General features: G+C 45.3%; 1 protein-coding gene across 1 annotated transcript in view; it reads right to left on the reverse strand.

The window, feature by feature from the left end:
• The window catches only part of AGPS (alkylglycerone phosphate synthase), a 732,223-nt gene that overhangs the window by 498,213 nt on the left and 211,898 nt on the right, over positions 1–22,112 (reverse strand). Inside the window, exons 3-5 of the mRNA XM_078681513.1 lie at positions 12,552–12,642; positions 11,805–11,925; positions 11,576–11,650 (exon numbers count right to left, since the gene is read on the reverse strand). Coding sequence (XP_078537639.1) covers positions 11,576–11,650; positions 11,805–11,925; positions 12,552–12,642 — 287 coding nt within the window. The remainder of the gene's footprint in view (positions 1–11,575; positions 11,651–11,804; positions 11,926–12,551; positions 12,643–22,112) is intronic.

Consider the following 22,112-nt stretch of genomic DNA (forward strand, 5'->3'; position numbering starts at 1 on the left):
GCCTCCCTTGGGACACTGGGTCAGTGACCGGCAGCCTGTGTGGGCAGCGCCAGGTGATGGGTCAAAGGATGGCAGCAGGGCACTTTGCCAGAATTGTCCATTGCTGGTGGCCGGTTTTGCGTTTCGAGATTTCATAATAACGTAAATACGCAGCATTTTAAATGCAACTCTTGTAGAGTACATAAGGTAATAATGGTGGGCGTGTGGGTCCCCCTTTGAGTCCAGCTTGGTATGTGGGCCCCCTATTTGACTCCAACTGATCTGTAAGCTTCCTTGCTCACAGCTGGCCTATAGCCCCCCTTTCCGCACAGCTGGTATCTGCCCCCCCCCCTTTGAGCATAGCTGTTCGGTGCCCCCTCCCCCCTTTTGAGCCCAGCTGGTCTGTGAGTCTCTTGCTTCCAGCTGGTCTGTGGTCCTCACACCCCTCTTGATACCAGCTGGTCTGGGTTCCTTACTATGCGTCACATGAGGGGGGCTGTGAACCACCCTTCCCTCTGGAGGGGGTTTCTGTGCCACCTTTGTATCGACGATGGGCTGTGTGTCCCGTGGTGGCCTCACTACTTTCGTAGCGGCTGTGGGCCACCCTGGCGTCCAGCTTTGCCATGGATGACAAATTTTTGGAAAGCGCGTCATTATGCGACGGGCACATAACTGCCACGCGCTCTGAAAAGCAGTGTGTGCCCCCCCCCCCCTTCCGAGAGCCGCCCAGAACACCGCACCCATAAAATGTGGTCTAAAACTGCATTAATGATCCGTAAATAATTAGTTAAAACTAAACAAAGCACCCTCTCACCCTCACACCCCCCACACACCCTCTCACCCCCCCACACCCTCTCACCCCCACACACCCTCTCACCCCCACACACCCTCTCATCCCCACACACCCTCTCACCCCCACACTCCTCTCACCCCCACACACCCTGACAGCCTCACACCCCCTCTCACCCTCACACCCCCTCTCACCCTCACACCCCCTCTCACCCTCACACCCTCACACCTCTCTCACACCCCCTCTCACCCCTCTCACCCTCACACCCCCTCTCACCCTCTCACCCTCACACCCCCTCTCACCCTCACACCCCCTCTCACCCTCACACCCCTCTCACCCTCACCACCCCCTTTCACCCTCACAACCCTCACCCTCCCACACCCCCTTACAACCCCACACACCCTTACACCCTCACCCTCTCCCCCCCTCGCCCTCTCCCCCTCACCCTCTCCCCCTCACCCTCTCCCCCCTCACCCCTCACCCTTACACGCCCCCTCACCCGTCACCCTCACACCCGTCACCCTCACACCTGTCACCCTCACACCTGTCACCCTCACACCTGTCACCCTCACACCTGTCACGCTCACCCCCTCACCCCGCTCACACCGTCACCCTCACCCCCTCACCAGCACCCCCTCACCCTCACCTCACCCTCACACCCATCACCCTCACACCCATCACCCTCACCCCCCATCACCCTCACCCCCCTTACCCCCACCCTCACCCCGTCACCCTCACCCCCCTTACCCCCACCCTCACCCCGTCACCCTCAACCCGTCACCCTCAACCCCTCACCCTGTCACCCTCACCCCCACCCCCGTCACCCCCACCCCCCTCACCCTCACCCCCGTCACCCTCACCCCGTCACGTCACCCCCGTCACCCTCACCCCAGTCACCCTCACCCTAGTCACCCTCACCCTAGTCACCCTCACCCTAGTCACCCTCACCCTAGTCACCCTCACCCTAGTCACCCTCACCCTAGTCACCCTCACCCTAGTCACCCTCACCCTAGTCACCCTCACCCTCACCCCGTCACCCTCACCCCAGTCACCCTCACCCCCGTCACCCTCACCACCCTCACCATGTCACCCTCACCCCGTCACCCTCACCCTAGTCACCCTCACCCTAGTCACCCTCACCCTAGTCACCCTCACCCCGTCACCCTCACCCCGTCACCCTCACCCCCGTCACCCTCACCATGTCACCCTCACCATGTCACCCTCACCCCGTCACCCTCACCCCGTCACCCTCACCCCGTCACCCTCAACACCGTCACCCTCAACACCGTCACCCTCAACACCGTCACCCTCACCTCCTCACACCCCCTCACCCTCACACCCCCTCACTCCTCCTCACTCCCCCTCACCCTCACACCCCTCACCCTCACACCCCCTCATAGCATAACATTTCAAAGCATAGGATAGCAAAACATAACATAGGATACCAAAACAAAACATAGCATACAGCATCACTCCGCACCACCACAGCATCACTCAGGGGCACCACAACATTACTATGCGCTACCACAGCATCACTGAATGCCACAAGATCACTCGTTCGCCATCACATCACTCAGCGCCACCACAGCATCAATCTATGCAACAAATCAACAACACCTGGTTCAAATATGTTCTCTCAAAGTTTCAATCTTTATTACAAATGTTACAAAAAATGTTAATATTTCACTTCTGTTCTTGGATTTTCGTCACAATAAAATACACTGAACATAATCTTCACAAAAGTTATTTACAAAACTTTAAGCTATTGCCATTATAAATTACAATAACTTTTATTTAAGTATTAAATATTTAAAAAAATTAAACCATTGTCATTTGTAATATCAATACATGTAAGTCACGTAAATACAACACATATTGCATTACAAATGCTATAGGTGTCACATTGGCGAAAGTTATAACTATTGGCATTGTAAATGACAAAGCTATTAATTTCGCTATTTTCAAAAATCAAAACATAAATAAAAAATTTGTCATATACAATACCAATAGCTCAAACTTTCCTAATGCGAGACCTATTGCATTGCAAATGCTTGTTTTTCTTATGCACAGGGAGATTAAGTGATCTGCCCAGAATCACAGAATGTTGAGCGTCGTTGCAGAGACTCGAACCTGATTCCCCAGTTTCGAGGTCAACCGCCCTAGCTGCAAGGCTACATCCTCTCCTCAATAGGTAAATAATCGAAAATCAAGTTACTTAGGCCCTTTTTGAGACTTTGGTGGACGATGTACTCAATCATAATTGTGGTGGATGTCCCATCCACCATATCATAAGTGCATCATAGTCGATGGCATCTGTAATATTGTGAATGGGACATCCGCCATGATTGTGATGGAGAACCTGTCTGTAAAAATCTAGATTAGGCCTTTACTCACCAAGGTCAATGCATGGTGAACATTTGAATAAATCCTGCAGACATTTATAGGTACAATTTTGATATAGGTCAGAGTGCCAGTGCAAGTATTCAGAAGCAATGTTCTTATACAAAACAATACTAGAAAATATAACCATGGAGGTGAACCTCAGAAACTTTGCCTTATGTTATGTAGATATTAGCAGAACCATTGCCCCTTCAAGTCCACATATTCAACCCATAATGGTTCATCTTCAAAACCTTCACTGGAAAGAAACCAGGATACAATATAACAACTTAATACTTCAAGCCACGTCTATTCAAGAGATACAGAACTTAAAAAGAAGAATTTCAAACAACCTACAATGTGTACACACACAGAATCTGCAGCAGGCTCCTGCTGTCACTCTGATCTAAATTCTGATTCTAGGCACCTCAATGCCAACAACAAATCTGGGAGCTCTCTCTACTCCAATGCTCTAATATTCCTTTAAGCCTTAATCATCACTCAATTGCGTTTATGACTATTGCACCTATAACGTGGCCTATTTAGCTGTAAATTATTCCTTAGAATTAGGTCTCGGTAACCCAATGACCTCAAATACAATAATCGGTGTCCATATACCTTAGGAGTTGCTAGCATCTCAACTGCCACACATGAGCACCTTTTTTGATGGGTTCACCCGAGATGACAACATGGGCATAGATCCAAACTACACCCATCTTGCCAGCGAATAGCATAGGCCAGGCCCAAGAATGGTATCAGAGTGATGTTCATAGAATAGCCTACATAACTTCAACATGAAGGGCAGAAATCCATGGCTGTATGTACATACAATTTAAACAGATCTCATGTATCCGTTTCAGAACAATACTTACATGTGGTAGACATATTCAAGATTTTCTAGGAATACATCTTAAATATACGATGGTGTTAGATGGTCTAAGCATCTGATCAGTATACAGTAAATATTCAACAATGTCCGCAAAGATATATACTTATAAATTAAGGGTTCACTAATGGTCAAAGAATAAGCAGGCTATTATCAATATGAGCAGTCACTTCTAAAATCAACACATATTTAGAGAAAATCAAGAGGCTCCTGAAAAGTACCTGTTGAATAGCAGAGAATTCGGTTTCTTTCTGAAGGTGATAAAAGTGGGCACCTAGCAGCGCTTCACAGGAAATGATTTCCAGACTTTAACAGAAGAACCAGAGAAAGACTGCGCTAGGGTTTTTTAATTTCTAAAACTGGGAGTCTCAAGGGGAGAAGGCCTATACTGTTCAAGGAATTTCCCCCTGAAATCGTCAGCATGAAAGGTGTACATCTACATTTTAGGGTCTCATTCACAGAGCAAGCAAGCAGTTCTGAAGAAGCATTTACATTCAGTTGGTAGCCAATATGTTTTTATTGTACTCATTAGCAAAGCATAGGACTCTGCTGAAATGGACAACATCAAAATTGCTTTGAACCATTGCACAAGGAGGTTACTGCCCTCTGACTAGGCAGTGTATGGCCGACTGTTGGCAGCAGTAGACTTCCTTATATATGGCTTAGGCATTTTTCACCAATAGCTATAGGAGAAGACTTGATAGGATTTTTCAGATAAATTTCACACATAATGGGGTACTTTTCTTCCTAGTGGTTTAAATGCGGTATGTGTGAAGACTAACCATTGCAGGATGGGGTTCCTGTACAAGGAACTGCAGTAAACAGAATAAGATGGTGTTTTAGTGCACAAATAAATGCCTTTTTAGTACACCTGCACTTGGAGCAGCTATTCGAACTGTATCTCAGAGACTCGAGAATTGTTTTGCCCCAGTTTCTGGCTGTAATATACACACAGACCAGATCCATGCCTGAACACAAAAGGTGGGCATTGGCTGCAAAGCTGCCTGGGGATAAACAGTCACCAATTGAGGATGTCTGATTTGCTGAGGCTCAAACCATATTCCGAAACCATCTGCAGCCTCGCACTTGGTGCTCTGCCACAGACTGCCTGGAACCTGAAGAGAACTCAATCTAAATCTACATTGCCACCAGGGGGGAAAATCACATTTTCTAAACTGTTAACTTTGTTTCAGTCTCCTCCTGTGTCAAATTACACGAAGAAAGCTCGCAAAGGTAATTTGCTTGGCTGGAGTTCTGATTTTTGAACCTAGCATCCCAGCATGATTGACCCTAAGGATCAATGCTCCCAATTTTAGGTAAATACTGGTGCTCCTACGCATGTAGGCTGAAGTCTGTGCAGCTATACAAGCTCTGCTACACCTGCCCAGAGGAACGTTTGACAAGGAAAAGGACTCTAGAAGCAGACAGTTTCCCTTAATTTCTCCTCTCTTCCACCTGCCCCCGACAAAGAATAGGAACAAGCCTAAGACTCTGAATGAAGCTCTGATGTTATGACCTACCAAGGTAAGGAGGGCAGGCAGCAGACTATGATGCATGGAGAAGAATTGACCCAATGGCAACAGATCAAAACCCAAATGACCGAAGCTTGCACAAAGGTCACTTTAAGGAAGTGACCAGGTATGATTCCCTATCTTTGAGGGAGCCAGTCTTACATGTTTTCCAACCTGATAGATAATCCGGGATTTAGCTAATAACCTCAGCCGATTGCACTCGTTCCTGAACTGTTTTACTCATCTTTCTTCCTCATGTAGCGCTCAACGCGGATTAAAATGTCGACTCCTTCCTTTTGGAATCTCCGGCATTCAAGTAAAAATATTACGTGAAACAGGACTTTTCTGGCAGTGCAACACAGATCTGGAACTCTCTGCCAACAGCTCTAGGCACAGCCTCCAGTCCTGTCACCTTGGCAAAGGAACACAAAATTCATTCATTTCAGAGACACTTTAAATAAGCATCTCTTTTGTTGACTTGACATGTCTGCTCTGAAATGATCAGTCTTCTGTGGCTGTTCTAAAAAAATATATATTTAAGTGTTGTTTTCTGGTGATGGTTATCTGCAATTTACTGAATGTTCTCTTGTTAAACATTCTAATTTCCTGGGACCAAGTTCACCACAAGTAAATAAATATGGCTCTTGAGGGATTGTACTTTAAGATTCAACTGGCATCTCTAATGGAAATCCAGTTCTCTGGTTGCTACAGAGAAGCAGTAGGTCCACTGGGAGTCAAATGTGCTCTGAGTGCCCCGTAATATCAAATGTGAACCATGTCCAGCTGTTCACCAGACGGGACCTTTAAAGTCTGCTACCCTGTGGGAACTACTGTAGTTCCCAACTCACTTTCCATACCAGTAGAAGCACTATTTGGCACTTTCATTTTCAAGGTGGAGCAGTCACTGCTCTTCCATTGGACTGTGTTCATTGAGCTTCTGGTCACTGTTTCAGTAGCTCCATTAATTAAACACAGTAACCTCAACGTTGAGACAGTTCTCAGGCACAATACAACATTATTTTGTGGGCGGAAATCCTACTCCACCTTTAGGTGGTGATGTGTTTTGTTTTTAAAGCATTTTTGTGGTTGTAGCACGTTTAGCCAATTCTTCTCTGAGTGGCTAATGTGAAACTGATCATAGCATCTTTTATATCCTTTAGATTTCACAGCAACAGAACAGAGAGTCGAATGTTGCCGCAAAGGTAGCAGAGATCTCTTAATCGTTACGCCACAGAATATAATATAGTTTGTGGTTCTGAATATTATTTTAAGTACACCGTCTTAACACATATGTGATATAAATACGTTGTATTTCAGAACCAGAAGGTTTTAGATCCCTCTGATTTGCTTTGCATCTTTGCAACATCCCTATACTGCCTAGGTGCAAATAATGATCTTTTCTTTATAAAACAGCTCTGATTGCACATTAAATTTACTGTGTTATAAGGTATCTGAGTTCCCTAACTACTATCATATTGACAATATGTCTTAACTCCTCCATCTAGTTACCCTTGGACAGTCAGTTGCCACAAACCAAGCAACTTAGTCAACCATCTGGAGTCCACAAGTATGCAAGGCAGTGGGACATCAGTAACTGACAGCAGTACAGAATGGCTCCCACCCACAAGGATAGTGACTCTGAACCACTGGCTACCCCAGGACACAGAGCAATGGCATCACAAACAAAGTTTTATAGGTGGAATGGAAACTTTGGACCAAAAGACGGAGAAAAGCTTATTTCTTCATAACTAGTTTTAAAATCACACCTTACATACATATGGATACTTTAGCAGGTTAACATTTTGCAGCACAAAGACCTTAACACCCATCTGGTTGGCCATTTTTCTGCCTATTCTTACCATAGACCATAGATGGCCCCTAGTTCTTACTTGATTAAATATTATTGTATTCCCCTTTGTCTGTTATCTAACCCTTTCTACATTTAGATATTGTTCCTGTTCCAAAGACGCTGCTAGAATTTTGTTCAATAAATTAACTAAACTTTCCATTACAAAACAAAAATATATATTTTAATGTTATTCCTCAGCCTGTTAGAACCCCACCTTCTCCTACGGGCTAACATTGTGGCCCTTTACTGCTAGTACTGAATTTCTACTTAATAAGGTTCACGCAGCAGCACAGACTGCAGGATGAAGACATCACCTTGGTATGTAGTTCTTTAGAGAACTCATTCATCAAAGAGTTCTCCAGGCAAGTTACAAACATTTATTATGCAGTCTTGGAAGGTAGCTGTATCATGGTGAACGTTGGCAACGCTTGAGTAGTGGACGAATACCTTTCCCTCCACCAAAGGCGGAAGCGATAACCTCTGTACCCACCATAACTATGGGAGAAGCCTTAATCCCAAGTCAGTAGGCCAGCTTCATGCAAATGGGTATCTCAAACGCCGTATTTCTGTGACCTTAAATACTTCTATGGGCAATCTGTAAGAGAGGGACAGGGTAGATAAGGGGATTGATCCTTTCTAAGCAGCTGTTGCAAGAGATTTCTCGGTTAGCAACCAGTATTCTTCTGGTTTCAACTGGGGTTCACTTCAATCAAGAACCATTAGAGTTTGGCTTGCATCTGGAATGCTGGAGGCTCTGACAGGCCTTTAACAAAGTAGATGACTACAGCATCTCCACTGGACACTAATGTCTTCATGGTACAAAGGTTGATTGCACTATCAGGGTTGGAAAATGTATCTGCTAGCCATGACATCTAGTTACTTGCCTGCATATTAGTGCCCTATTCAGGTATGAAAGCTCGGATATTCTAGATTACAATTTTGTAATGCCTACACAGGATCAGGGCCTCTAAAATGCTACAAGAAGCCAACAAAGTTTCTGAGATTTAACACACGTGTTTTTGAAGTATCAGGGACGCAGATCATTAAAATAGGATAATGGGAAAGGAGTCCTACATTGAATATTGTGTCCTGCATCATGTATCGGGAACCTCGAGAGATCTTTTCAGACCCGTCAAAGCTGGGAAAGCTCCAATAAAAAATGGAAGCAAAACGAAATTCAGACATGCACTTGGGGTAAACAGTCTTCACACTAGCACATTTAAAAGAAGAGAAGGGCGGCCATTCCAGAACAAGGCACACTCAATTTCAAAACACTTTATTCGGTTTTAAGTTTTAAAACCATAAAAGATACATGATTAAAACATACTAAAACAGTTCGACAAAAGTATACCGAGCATGAAGATCCTCCCGACGAGACTCAGCATAATTTATACAAATTAATAAACTGTACAGTATTCTACACGATACACACAACAGATACATTATTATTATTATTATTTTTTTTTTAAGGCACACTCTTCTGTATCTGGAGCAGCTAAACCTTTTGACGCCTGCAGCCTGCACTTGATATATTGTGCCAAATTTCGAGTTTGGCAGAGAGGATAACCCGTAGCCAAGCCGATGGAGAATCTTCTCCGCCAAACTGAAAATTGAAAAGCGTGTTTGGAGGACATATAGAGTCCTCCATCAGCACCAATCAAATAGTATCGACTGTGGCAAAAGCAAACCTGCTTTTGTGCTCCATCTAGGTCTTCAGAACTTTGCGGTGTAAGGATTTCCTTTTAAAGGCTGGCCTGTTAGCATTTTAAAGCACTGGAAGGAACAATGCTTGAGCCCCAAGGAGGGCTGTGCAGCTACTGCTGATCATTCTGTCCATCAAATCTTGTTTCAATGTTTCTGACTCTAGGATAAACAGATGGTTCTCCCACGAAAGGGCAATGCCTAGTCATTTAGAGGATAAGGAGTATGTTACTTGCAATGCAAGCATCTATTTGTAGCATCTAGTGCTGAAGATTCACATGCCATGCACAATTCTGCTATCCAGTGTCAGGCCCGGACTTTGCAATTTGGTTTTCTCAAGGAAGTCTTTTACTGTCGACATAGTGTCTCCTCCTCCTCGAGGTAATGCACATGTTCAACGGCTCCTTTGATACACTGTATGTTTTTTTCCCTGTTATGCGTGGAGTGAGGATTTATTCTGCTAGGTTAGTGTTTGCTGTTGAACATGCTTCAATTTTGTGTATAGTTGACACCATATTATATCTGCGAAGGAGGGTGCATGTGAATCTGCGGCACCACACACTACAAATAGATGGTTACATGGTAAGTAACATACTGCATTTGTAGCAAGTGTTGACTGCAGATACACATGCTATGTGTAGACTGTAAAGCAGTACTCCTCTTGTGGTGGCTTTAGACATTAGATGGGGTACTTGCATAGAACTGTTTGTCCCACTAGAGATTGTTGTGCAAGAGTGTACATCCACACAGTAGTGTTTGGTGAATGTGTGTGGTTTCGTCCAGGTAGCCACTTTACAAATGTCTGCTAGCGGGATATTCCCTAAAAAGGCCACTGATGCCCTCTTTTTCCTTGTGGATTAAAAGCCCTTGGAGCTGTGAGCAGGACTCTTTTTGCTTTTATGTAGCAAATTCGATGCATTTAACAATAACTCTCGCGATTCCTGCTTTTGAGCTGGCATTACCCTTCCTTGGGTTTGAAAAAGCTACAAATAGTTGTTGTGTTTTTCAAAAGGTTTTGGTTCTTTCCATAAGCAAATTGGTTAGTCATATAAGCATGGGCTTTCGGTCAGTCCTCTTTAGCTTTTGTTCTGGTCAAGTGCAATTCATAGTATCCTTGTAACAATTACAGCAGGAGGCAGTGGTAATGCATTATCCCACTTCAGCCAGTGAAGTCTGTTTACTGTGAATTTATGACAGTTTGCTTGTTTACATGCGCACATTTACCTAACACGTAGTTCAACTGCTAGAAAAACAATCTTTGCTTTAATGTTATATATATATATACATTTACGCAGCCAGTATTGTGTATATCACCTGAGGTCTCATCCTGTCATAAAAAGATATATAATTGGTGTATATATATTTATTGTAAATATGCTTGTACATTATTGTTTTTTAATACAGATATTTTATACTTGTAAATATTCTGAGTTGACATATTGTATTTTACACTTGATTTTACTATGATCTTGTGTATCTAGTATGTTTTTTTCTGATATTTATTATTATTATGAATAATGTTTACAAGACACCAATTGCACTTTAATGACGCTTGTTGTATTTTGCACATTGCCAACTTTGCACTGTATTCTTGAAGCCTTGGATTATCCAATGTATGAATTGTTTCAGTGGTTTGTTCGTTGTGATTAAGACTGCATTTGCACTTTATTTGCGCATTTCCACAATGTCTAGCATATGGGATTATCCCAAGATGCAATTTGCAATGACTAATTGTCTATGTCTATGATACCAGTCACTCCACATGTGACCACGCTGCACCAATGGGTGTCCGTTTGTATTAGCACTTGCACTTTAAAAATAGCCTCCTCCCTAGCATGCGTCATGTGATCAAGGCCTCTGTGAAGGCCGAAACGTCATGCTGTGGTGTGCCGTCTCCTCGAGAAAATAAATACACTGCTCACCTGCACTTGGGTCTCCTCTCTTCTTCCGCTGCGCTGTGGTATCCAGGATTGGGCTCCAGGCGAGAGCAAGCAGGGACTGTTCATATATATATATATATATATATACACATATACACATATACACACACACACACACATATATATATATATACATACATATACACACACACATATTTAATTAAATTTGAGATGGGTCATTTTTACTTATTTTTCAAACATTTGCATGTCCACTTCAGACAGCAGCATTTTAGACTTTGATTACATATGGTATATGTTTGAAAAAATAAAACACTTAAAAAGAAAAAACTGTTAAGGGCCATACATGTTAGCTGTACTTTTTGAATTGTGCCCACAGAACTGATTTAGCAATTTCTATTACCAAACTCCACCCTAAAGATAAACTTCAAACAGAAAGAGGCAGAAACAAATCATCCATCACTAATCAGGAGTACAAAAACATTTTAAAAACTACTCGATAACTGCACGAAGGTAAGCATCATTTCATTGAAATGTGAAAAATGTTTACAAATTACTTGAGACCACAAATATAAAACTTACTTGGCCATACAACCAAATCTGGTATTCGCTTAAACATTCCTTCTCTGAGTGCAAATATTTCATGCAAGCAGTGACCTAAAAATAAAACAACACACAAATCGCATTTATGAGTGGTTCACACAACACTTAAATGTATATGCATTATTAAATAAGGAAGTTTATACTTTCTGATTGAATTATTGTGGAGTTTAAATGGTAAAGGACAGATTTTAGCACCTGTATATCTTACCGTGAGCTCTGAAGACTCTGTCTTCCGTTTCCTGTGAATATGCAATGCCACAGGCTTTAAGATCCTGGACAAACTCTTCATTTGTAATGGGTGGAGGTGCATCACTAGTGTTTAAAGATGCCTGAAAAACAGCAATTTAGACTCATTATAGGTTGTATTTATTTTCTGCTTTTTCACAATTCAGCCCTGCATATTTCTAATCTATTCAAATATAATAAAGGGTGTTCAACAAACTCCACAGCTCTTTCAGACAAACCAGCACACTGCAATTTCAAACACAGATGAACACTTGTGGTATATAACACACTCTAGATCGGCAATATGGAAGTAATGAAAGTAGGATCATCATTGATGAATAACTATTTATACCACACATTCCGGATTAGCTTTCTTTTTTGCATGTTTTGGTTATTTGACTGTATATTTTTTCCACTATTCTGTACTTCTTACTAGTATTTACTTCTAATCCTTTGACCATGCTTTACTTTATTTTCCATTTTTTCCAGCTAATTGTGCAGTGTACCATTATCTTTTGCTAAACTATTGATTTAACGTATACTAATACATATCTTAAAAACCTGCAAAGAATCGACATATTGGAAAAAGCCTAGAGATTCTACTTAAATCAATCAGCATGGTGATTGGCAGAACATGAAACAGGCTAATGAAGGCATGCCCTCATATGTAGGTCAACATCATTTCCTTGAAACCTGAGACAGAAGCAAACAATTTGCTCTGTTTACTTACTATAGAAGTAGTTTTGTGTTCCAGACTTGCACCAAAGGTCTTTTCCATCCATTCTCTCAAAGCTGGCAACACCATGCCACTCAGCCGATACCTGAAAAGGAAAGATTGCATTAATGTAATGTATTTTTAACAAAATACTCTTTCTAACGTTCTTATCTTCCAAAAAGACTGAGAAGCATACTTCAGATTTCTGTAATGGGCACATTAACTGAATTCCAAATGTATTTATTTTGTAAATGTTACGTTATATTTTATATTTTAAACGCAATTATTAAATACATGTTTGACATAAATAGAAGGATAATAATCGTCAAGCTTCAAATTAAAATTGTAAGCAGATGTACATTGTATTACAACACATAGCTCGAGTATGATACATAAAAGTAAAAAGGAAATGTATAGGTTTACACATAACCTATATCAGATAGCAAGCATCTCATACATTTAATTTATATGAAGTGCACTTCACTATATATGTATACATAATATATATATATATATATATATATAGAGAGAGAGAGAGAGGGGGGGGGAGGGGAGGGAGAGAGAGAGAGAGAGAGAGAGAGAGAGAGAGAGAGAGAGAGAGAGAGAGAGAGAGAGAGAGAGAGAGAGAGAGAGAGAGAGAGAGAGAGAGAGAGAGAGAGAGAGAGAGAGAGAGAGAGAGAGAGAGAGAGAATGAATTAGTTCAGGGAACTGTTTCAAGTAGTTCTCACATATATAGCTTGTTCCTCTTTATTATGTAAATGTTTCTGAAGTGAGATCTGGAAATACATGTCAATATTCCATTCATCTTAGTCAGGGAGGATTCTGCTCTTCCATATTCGCATAATGAATCGGCATACAATAATTAAGGCTTTCCATAGGTTCCATAGGCTTCTGATGTAAATGTATGTGCATACAAAAGATTACCTGGGGGTGGGGGAGCAACTAAATCTTTTTTTATGTTTAACATTTCTTTGTTGAAATTAAAGAAAACACCCATTTGGTCTGTTTTCAATATATGTCAAACCAAGTCTATGTTCCTAAACAAACACTTCTATCACTACCTTAATATAGTTATAGAATGTGTTTTCAGCTCAAAACATTGTGTGGAAGAGTGCAAACTAATTTAAACTTCTCATTATACAAATAAGAACGCATTCGTTATGCCAAAGTAAAGCCGACTGTCAAAGTACCTGATATGTTTACACTATTCAGCGAATTAATGACCCAGTTATTGACATAAAATGCCTACCACCGTGTCCTATAATAAAGCGCCCGTTCACAGCATTAAATGGCCACAAGACTCTGGTATAAAATGCACAGGACAGGTAAATCACTAAAAGATCTTCTTGCAAACCTCTGGCTTGACAAATGCTGGTTAGCAGCAATTATATGCTCTTGCTCCCAATATTTACTTTGGTAATTGTTGAAAGGATCCTGTAATTCACGATCGCTTCTAATCAGGATCAGAGGGATTCTGTGCCCTAAACTACATGTCGAATTCATCATAAGAAGACAGTACTGACATTCGCTGGTAAAACGTGCCCTCCCTGCAATAGACTCCAACATCAAGGCCCCTAAATGCCTCTCTCGTCACAGATAAAGTTCTCTTCTAACTGAATCGTACAATTTTTAGTCACCATAAGTACAGGAACATTTATAAACAAGCATTGGCATAGCCAATAGGTCTCGCCTTTGGGATCTTATAAGTGTTTAGCCAAGCAGCACACAAGCTGCGAGGTTACAAACATCAGAAAGTACATTCAGCAGCCGGTCACATTTCATGTATCAGCAGCAGGACCAGAATAAATCCATCCTGCATGCCCTGTGAGAAGGATTAAGCAAAAGTATTAACAACAGAGATGTGGTGGGTGCGAAAGAGGCAAGGTAAGGGGTGCCAGTCAAGGCGGAAACCTGGTCCAACAATCGGGAGGTGGTGGCTTGAACCATCCAACAGGCCACATGCACAAATGCATGCACTCAGGTGATGTGTGATCTTTGGATTAGATGGGAAATCAATGGCCATTGATTTACTAGATGGTTTGAGTAAACTAAATTTGGAGTACTTTTTTTTCCCAATATTAAATTGATGTGCGTCCAAAGCATCTAGAAGGCAGCCAGTCACCTGCTGCTATGCGCTGGCATGAGATGCCAATTTAAGGCAGCCAGTCACCCTGCACCAGCTGCTGAAGGCAGCCAGTCACCCTGTCTCTCTGCACTGGCACAGTGAGATGCCAGCTGGTGAAGGCGGCCATTCACCTTGCTTCTCTGCACTGGAAGGATGTAGGTTCAAAAATGTTATCACTTTATTCCTCTCTGGTTTCCCCTCAAGTCTTTCTTCCATCCCCATCCTCACCATGACAAACTGACTGATTGAGATGAAATGAGTGACTGGTTGAGAAAAAGACAGCCTATGCTGAAAGGAGGGACAGAATGACGAGGGGAGAGATAGCCCGTGTAGTACAGGGTGGCAGTGCCAATAGAAAACAGTGGCAGGAGGAGTCCACTAAGAAGCTGAGAGCCTCTGGTGAAAGGAGGGACAAAGTAACTCGGAGAGGGAGAGACAGCCCTTGGGGAGGGCCATTAGGAGAGACTGAAGGGGTGATGTGAATGGAGGAGACCGGTAAGAAGCAGAGACTCTGGTGAAGGAAGGGGCAGGGTGAGCCGGAGAGCGTAGAGCCAGCCTAGAGAGGCGGTGGGAGTGCCACATGGATAGACTGAAAGGCTGAGATAAAATAAGTGACCGGGTGAGAAACAGAGTGCCTCTGGCGAAAGGGGGGCAGGGTTACAAGGAGACGGGAGAGACAGCCGCGAAGAACCTGTGGGGAGTGCTGTTAGGAGACACTGAAAGCCTGAGATAAAAGGAAGGACCGGGTAAGAAGCAAAGAGCCTCTGGTGAAAGGAGGGACAGAATGACGAAAGGGGAGAGAACCTATGATGAGCAGTTGGGAGCGAGTGAGAAGCGGAGAATAAAAGCTTAAGATGAAAGGAGGGTCGGGTTAGGAAAAGAAGCAGGGAGTCTCGTGAAAAATTAAGGGAGCTAAAGGTAGGGAAAGCAGAGAGCTCGCAATGAATGAATGGACAAAATGAGAAAAGGGGCCTCTGGAGAATAAAGGGGCAATGAAAGACGGACAGAATGCACTGAGTAAAGGGACAGGGTGAAAGAGGATGACGATCTGCAGCGCCTAGTCAGTGGTACTATGAGCTAAATAAATGCAATTAAATTAATAGCAGGGCAGAGTGAGAAAGCCAGATCCGGAGCGTAAAGGGGCAGTGAGGACAGAATGACAGCCTGCAATAACCGACAAGAGAGAGTCAGGAGAAGAAACATGCAATGGAGGGACAGAAGCAGGCAGGGGCCTGTGGTGTGTGTGGGCACAGGGAGGTTGCTTTGATTGGAGAGGCGGGGGAGAGACAGGCGCTGTTTTGGCAGAGAGATGTTACCAGGATGTGAGAGGGAGAGAATTCTGGGTTGATAGAGCGAGAGAGGAAGTCTGTGTGCGGGAAGATATATGGTTGGAGTGGAGAGACAGCCTGCAAGAGAGTGCAAAACAGAGACAGGGCCATTATTGGGCGCAGGTTACGAGGAGAAGGAAAGAGCGCCACCCAGTCGCGGATCGACAGTCAGGGTGAGGAGAAACTGATGACAGCACCTGCCTGAGGGGTGCACTCCCTCTGAACAGCTGCAGGGGGCAGTGTCGGGGCTCGCATAACTTTGAATGCGTCATTGAGGAATGGGTTCCTGACATCCGCCCATGCACCACACCTTGGCCTCTTTGTTTAGACTGCAGACGTGGCCCAACCTAGGAGGGCAAGAGGTTCTGCATGGTTAGGGGCCGAGATGGTCCCTCTTCTCATGGACAGGGTTAGCAGAGGCGGGACTCAAAAACATACTGTGCTACCGTGGGAGCCACAAACACAAAACAAGCATTTGCAATGCAATAGGTCTCGCATTAGGAAAGTTTGAGCTATTGGTATTGTAAATGGCAAAGTTTTTATTTATGTTTTTTTTTTTAAAATAGCTAAATTAATAGCTTCGTCATTTACAATGCCAATAGTTATAACTTTCGCAAATGTGATACCTATAGCATTTGTAATGCAATATGTTTTGTATTTACAAACCGCGAGAGGACAAAAAAAAGCTCCGGGCCACCGCCTCCTCCCAGGCCTTCAAAAGGGACCTCAAAGTTCTCCTCCTCCAGAGACACCTCCAAAAGTAATTCACGTCCTCTTGCTATTTGTGAGGAAGACTTCCCACTACTGATAATTTCTACTTTCCATGACCATGGAAGTGCCTTCCCAGTGTATGCCTGTGATTGGAGGGTCTGCCTTTTTGCAGTATTTTCCATGTACTGGTGTTCGGTGCCCTTTTGTAACATGCACACACCACTCTGCCCTTGCAACACACGGCTGCTACCTCTCACATGTCTTTACCTTTGATACTTGCACAAGTGCCACCTTGCCCATGTAACACTTGTTCCTGAGCCTGAGTGTCTAGCACTTATTGCAGGACTATACCTCTAATTATACTCTGTTTTCTCTTATAACTGCACACTTGTCACTTTCATTTCCTCTTGTGCACTTTTGACTACCTCATGTATTTTGGTTGCTCACAATTTTTACTCAAGTATTTTGTTTGCTCACGATTGTCACTATTACCTTTACTACCTCATGTATTTTTGGTTGTTCATAGTTTTTACTACCTCATGTATTTTGTTTGCTCACAATTGTCACTATTACCTTATGTAAGTAACGTATGTTTTTGCAACCTGTTCTTTTGTAATGTTTCACATTATGTTTCATTTCTGTTCCTAATGTGAAGCGCTCTGACGCCTTCGGGTAAAGTCCGCGCTATATAAAAATGCATAAATACATAAATAAATACCGCCTTCGGGTAAAGTCTGCGCTATATAAAAATGCATAAATACATAAATAAATAAATACCGCCTTCGGGTAAAGTCCGCGCTATATAAAAATGCATAAATAAATAAATACCGCAAATCAAACATCCTCGTCACTCTGCCGGCCTGCGACCAGGAAGTCAGGCAGGCCGGCGCGACAACCGGAAACAGGAAGTAGGAGGGCGGGAGCCTACCCCGCCTCCCACGGAAGAGCCGCGATTGGAGCCGTGTTTGGAGCACCGGAGCAGGCAGGAGCCTACCCTGCGCCCCGGTGCCGAAGGAGGGAAGAAGAGTCCTGCTGCCGGGCCCTGCAGCTGAGGAGAGCCGCCGCACGAAGGAAGCCGGTGAGTGGGTCGCTGAGCTGCGGGGGGAGCATGTGTGTGTGTGTGCGTGTGTGTGTGTGTATGTGTCTTGGAGTGCGTGACTGTGGGGAGGGGGTGTGTGTGTGAGCGAGTGTCTGTGTGTGCGTGCGTGCATGCAGAGGGGTGGGGGCTGCCTGTGTCTGTGTGTGAGCAAGGGCTGTGAGTTACTCTGCGCATGCGCGGGTCAGACGCGCGCTCCCGCGGTGAAAACTGCAAAGGAAAAGCGCGTGTCAGATTGGTGTCCACATTCATAAATACGGGCAGCATTAGGTCTGAAGCAGACACTCTCAATGCTCACGCATTGAGAGTACGTCTGCTCGACCTAAAACATGGAAAATGAAGACAGCATTAAGTACAGGCTGCAGAGAAAAGAAAAAAAAGTACCTCTAAAGCGCATGGCTCCTTTGCCAGTAAGAAAGGTTTAAGTTGGAGGAGGAGCCTAGCGCCGGACCAAGATGGCCGTGTGAAACCTCGGCTCCATCACCACCATCCCCTAGGCCCGATATCCTGTCCATTATCCTGCCCCTGAAGAACGGCAACTGTGAGAGAGACGATAGCGGGGCCGCTGGACGAAAACCCGGTCACCCCACGTCGCTGGGAACCGGAGCTACAGGCCCCGCAAGATCGGACATAATTGAAGGAATAAAGCCGGGCACTGGGGTGAAGCGAGAGCCGCCACGGAGGGAAATGATCTCGGGGGCCCGAACCGAAGTTGCTGGTCAGGCCAGTATCGCCATCCAGACGCAATGAATCCTGTGACGGACCATTCATCGTTGCCGGTGAAGAGAGAAGCGTCCCCGCCCCCCCCCCCCCCGACATTCCCCGTCTGGCGCCTGCTCCTCTCCGGGGCCGAGTTTGAAAAGTGCCCCTGTGACGCAGCATCGCCAGCACTCAACGCGGTATGGCGGCTTGATCGGAGCTCAACGGGACCAAATGCGGAGCGGGGGTGAGCGGCTCTTGTTGACCCCCCTCACCTGAGCATCATAGGGACACGGCGCGGCAGAGGCTGTGCTAACAGACCTTCCCTTTCCAGGACGCTATACCGGACACACAACAGTCATCCTACCCGATCACACAGAGCAGCGGGTGGATCCAGTGCCGGTGAGAGGCTATGGTCACATGGGGTAGGGGGCAGCAATATCATTGCAAGTGCGGGGGTAAAAGGCACCAGGCGCTAGGCAGAGAAGAGGTCAGTGATATTTCTGCAAACGAGTGTCTGACCAGTGTGGAGATATTCGCCCCCCACCCCCTTTCAGGGATAAACAACTGCAACAAAAACACTGCTTCCCGAGCTGAGAGTGAGAAGACAGATGCTGGGAATCTAGGCTCTGTGTACGACCAGCGTGATCAGAGGCACCTTCATTCAGCGTAGTTAAAGGCAACTACTTGTGTCGCCCGAGTGCTGTCGGTCTGGCCGCCGCCGCTGGGCCGGTCTCCACGTGAAAGGCACCCAGTGTTCTCACAGGCAGCAGATCGTGATAATGGGGACCCCTGAGCAGGTGCCACTGGTGAACATTGTGACTCGGCCTGCACATGGCGAACAAGCCTGATACAGATTAAAACCAGCCTAGAATGACCAAGGGCATGTGGCAGGTCCAGACTAACAAACTAGATCGTTATACTCTGCACAAAGTCTCACGGACGGATTCTCGACACGCCCCTGCAGGGGGGTGGGAGGGGGACTCCACGAGGCAGGCTTAGGAATTGACCTTGCAGGACGTTATGGCAGCCATAGATGGGGTCAGATCATCTTTAGGGCAAAAAATGGAGTCTTTGGATCATAAACTAGACATGGTCTCCATAGAGGTGAATCTTATTCGAGCTGACCTTACCAAGGTCAACGAAAAAGTCAAATCACTGGACATAAAGACAGCCAGCTTGACGGAGGATGTGACGCAGCTCCAGCAGGAGGTACGCGCCCTGAAATCTTTCTGTGAAATGGCCGAACGGAAGCTAGACGACTACGAAGGGAGATCTAGGTGCAATAACATCCGCATCCTGGGAGTGCCTGAAAAATGAGAAGGACCGGCCCCGATCTGTTCGTGGAGGAGCTTATCTTAATGCACCTTAAGCCCCAGGGACTTGGTAAATTCATCACTATTGAACGTGCACCCAGGGTCCCAGGTGGGTGACCTAAGCCCGGGGTGCCCCCACGGCCGATGATTGCACCGATCCTAAACTTTAGAGACAGAGACGCTATCCTGCAGGCCGCCGTGCGGTGCCCCCTTTGCGCTACGAGAATGCCACCCTCTCCTTCTTTCCCGACTTCACGCAGCTGGTGCAGAGACAACGCAGGAACTTTGTCGCCGTCAAGAAGAAACTTAGGGACAAAGGACTGAAATATGCCATGATGTTCCCGGCGAGACTGCAGGTTGAGGTTGAGGGTAGAGCATGGTTTTTCGACAATCCAGAAGTGGCATCTGACTGGCTGGACAGTTGTATCCCTAGTGGCTTTGGGACGCGTGATCATGGAGGGGAGCGGGCGACATAGGACCAAGACTGAGAACCAGCGGAGATGATTGATGAACAATGGTCAGTTACAGGGGTCATGAACCCCACGATTGGACATAAGCTTTGTACGATCTGCAGGGAACAATTTGTTTATGTAGAACCGGACTTGGGGGTGGAGGGATGGAGTGCCTGCCTTCCTCCTCTTTACTACCTTTAGTTATTAGTTAGTGTTTGTGTGTCGGGCGACAGGCACTCTGCCAGTTTGTAATGAGCGGACACCACGAGGAGGGATACGGGAGGCGGGGGAGTTGGGAGGGATGTATAGTGTTTCTCAATCTCGAATTTGAATGGTTTACAGTTTTAATTGTTTCGACAACTTCAAAGGGAAAAGCAGTGCTACAGCGACTTACACAGAGACATAATGATGAGATGAGCGGTAGACCGGGATCGGTGGTCAGCGCTCTCAGTTGGGATGTGAATGGACTGGGGGATAAAATAAAGCGAGGAATGGTCGACCAGTTCATCAGAAGACACGCCCCAGATGTGATCCTTTTACAGGAAACACACCAAAGTGGAAACAAGTGCATGGCCTTACATAGGGGAGGGTACAAACTGGTGGCACAAGTGGGATTTACCTCTGGGTCACGAGGGGTGGGCATACTGATCAAAAATAATTTCCCTTTCACAATATAGGCCACTTGGTCAGACAAGCGTGGTAGGAATATAGGGGTTTCGGGCCAATGGGAAGGGAAGACAGCTACGTTCGTCTCAATCTATGTCCGGCCTGGCCTACAGACGGAAACATTTAAAGACCTGAGCTTGATTTTCTTGACATTTCCACTGGGACTTTTGATGCTGGGTAGGGACTTCAATGCGGTGATGGCAGGGGACCTAGACCGACATCCGCCTCGTTCAATTAGACCCACTCAGAGGTGGCTACCTGACTTTTTAGAGACAATGGGACTGGTGGATGGTGGCAGACACACAACCCTGGCAGAACACAATACACACACATATCTGGTGCACACCACAGTTTGTCTCGCGTAGACTATATCCTTATTCCGGCTGAGCAGACCCATGCTCTCCAGGAGGTATGTCATCTGGGACGGGGCATTTCATATCACTCCCCTGTGTGGCATGAATGGAATTGGAACATGTTATCATCGGTAGAGTAGGCCCCATTAATCCTTGGTACTTGAAAGATCAGAATACACGGAAGAACATTGCAAGAGCCACTAATAGATACTTTCAAGAAAATGAGGGTACGGTCGACTCTGCACGGACCCTATGGGAGGCATGTAAAACGGTTATCCGGGGAGAGACGCTCTCCTTGCAAGCAGAGAAAAGGAGGGAAAGACAAGCTGAATTTGAAAGAGCAGAAGAGGACGTGTTAAAATCAGAAGAGGAAATAGCCCGAGCAGTGACCCCTGAGGGCCTTCACTTCCTGAGGTTAAGGCAAGATGAGTTCAACAGCATCGCCAGGGAGAGAGCCAGGGCGCAGAGTAGAGAGGTCCAGAGTAGAATCTATGAGCACGGAGATAAGGCCGGAAAGTTAATTGCGTGGCTAGACAGACGGGAGTGGGCATCAAGACTGGTGCCTGAGGTGCAGGGAAAGGATTCCAGTACTATAACAGACCCACAGGCCATTGCAGACACGTTTGCGGACTATCGGACGGTGTATAGTACAACCGGCAGGTTCACTGAAGAAGAAAATAGCGAGATGATTTGGGATATCAAACTGCCCACGCTCTCAGACGAAAACAGGAATTACCTGGAATCTCCACTGACGGACGATGAGGTGGCACAGGCCATCAGGGGCCTGCATTCGGGGAAAGCCTCAGGACCCAATGGTATCCCCACTGAAC

The sequence above is a fragment of the Lissotriton helveticus genome, chromosome 3_1 (genome assembly GCF_964261635.1).
Source record: "Lissotriton helveticus chromosome 3_1, aLisHel1.1, whole genome shotgun sequence".
Classification (NCBI taxonomy): domain Eukaryota; kingdom Metazoa; phylum Chordata; class Amphibia; order Caudata; family Salamandridae; genus Lissotriton; species Lissotriton helveticus.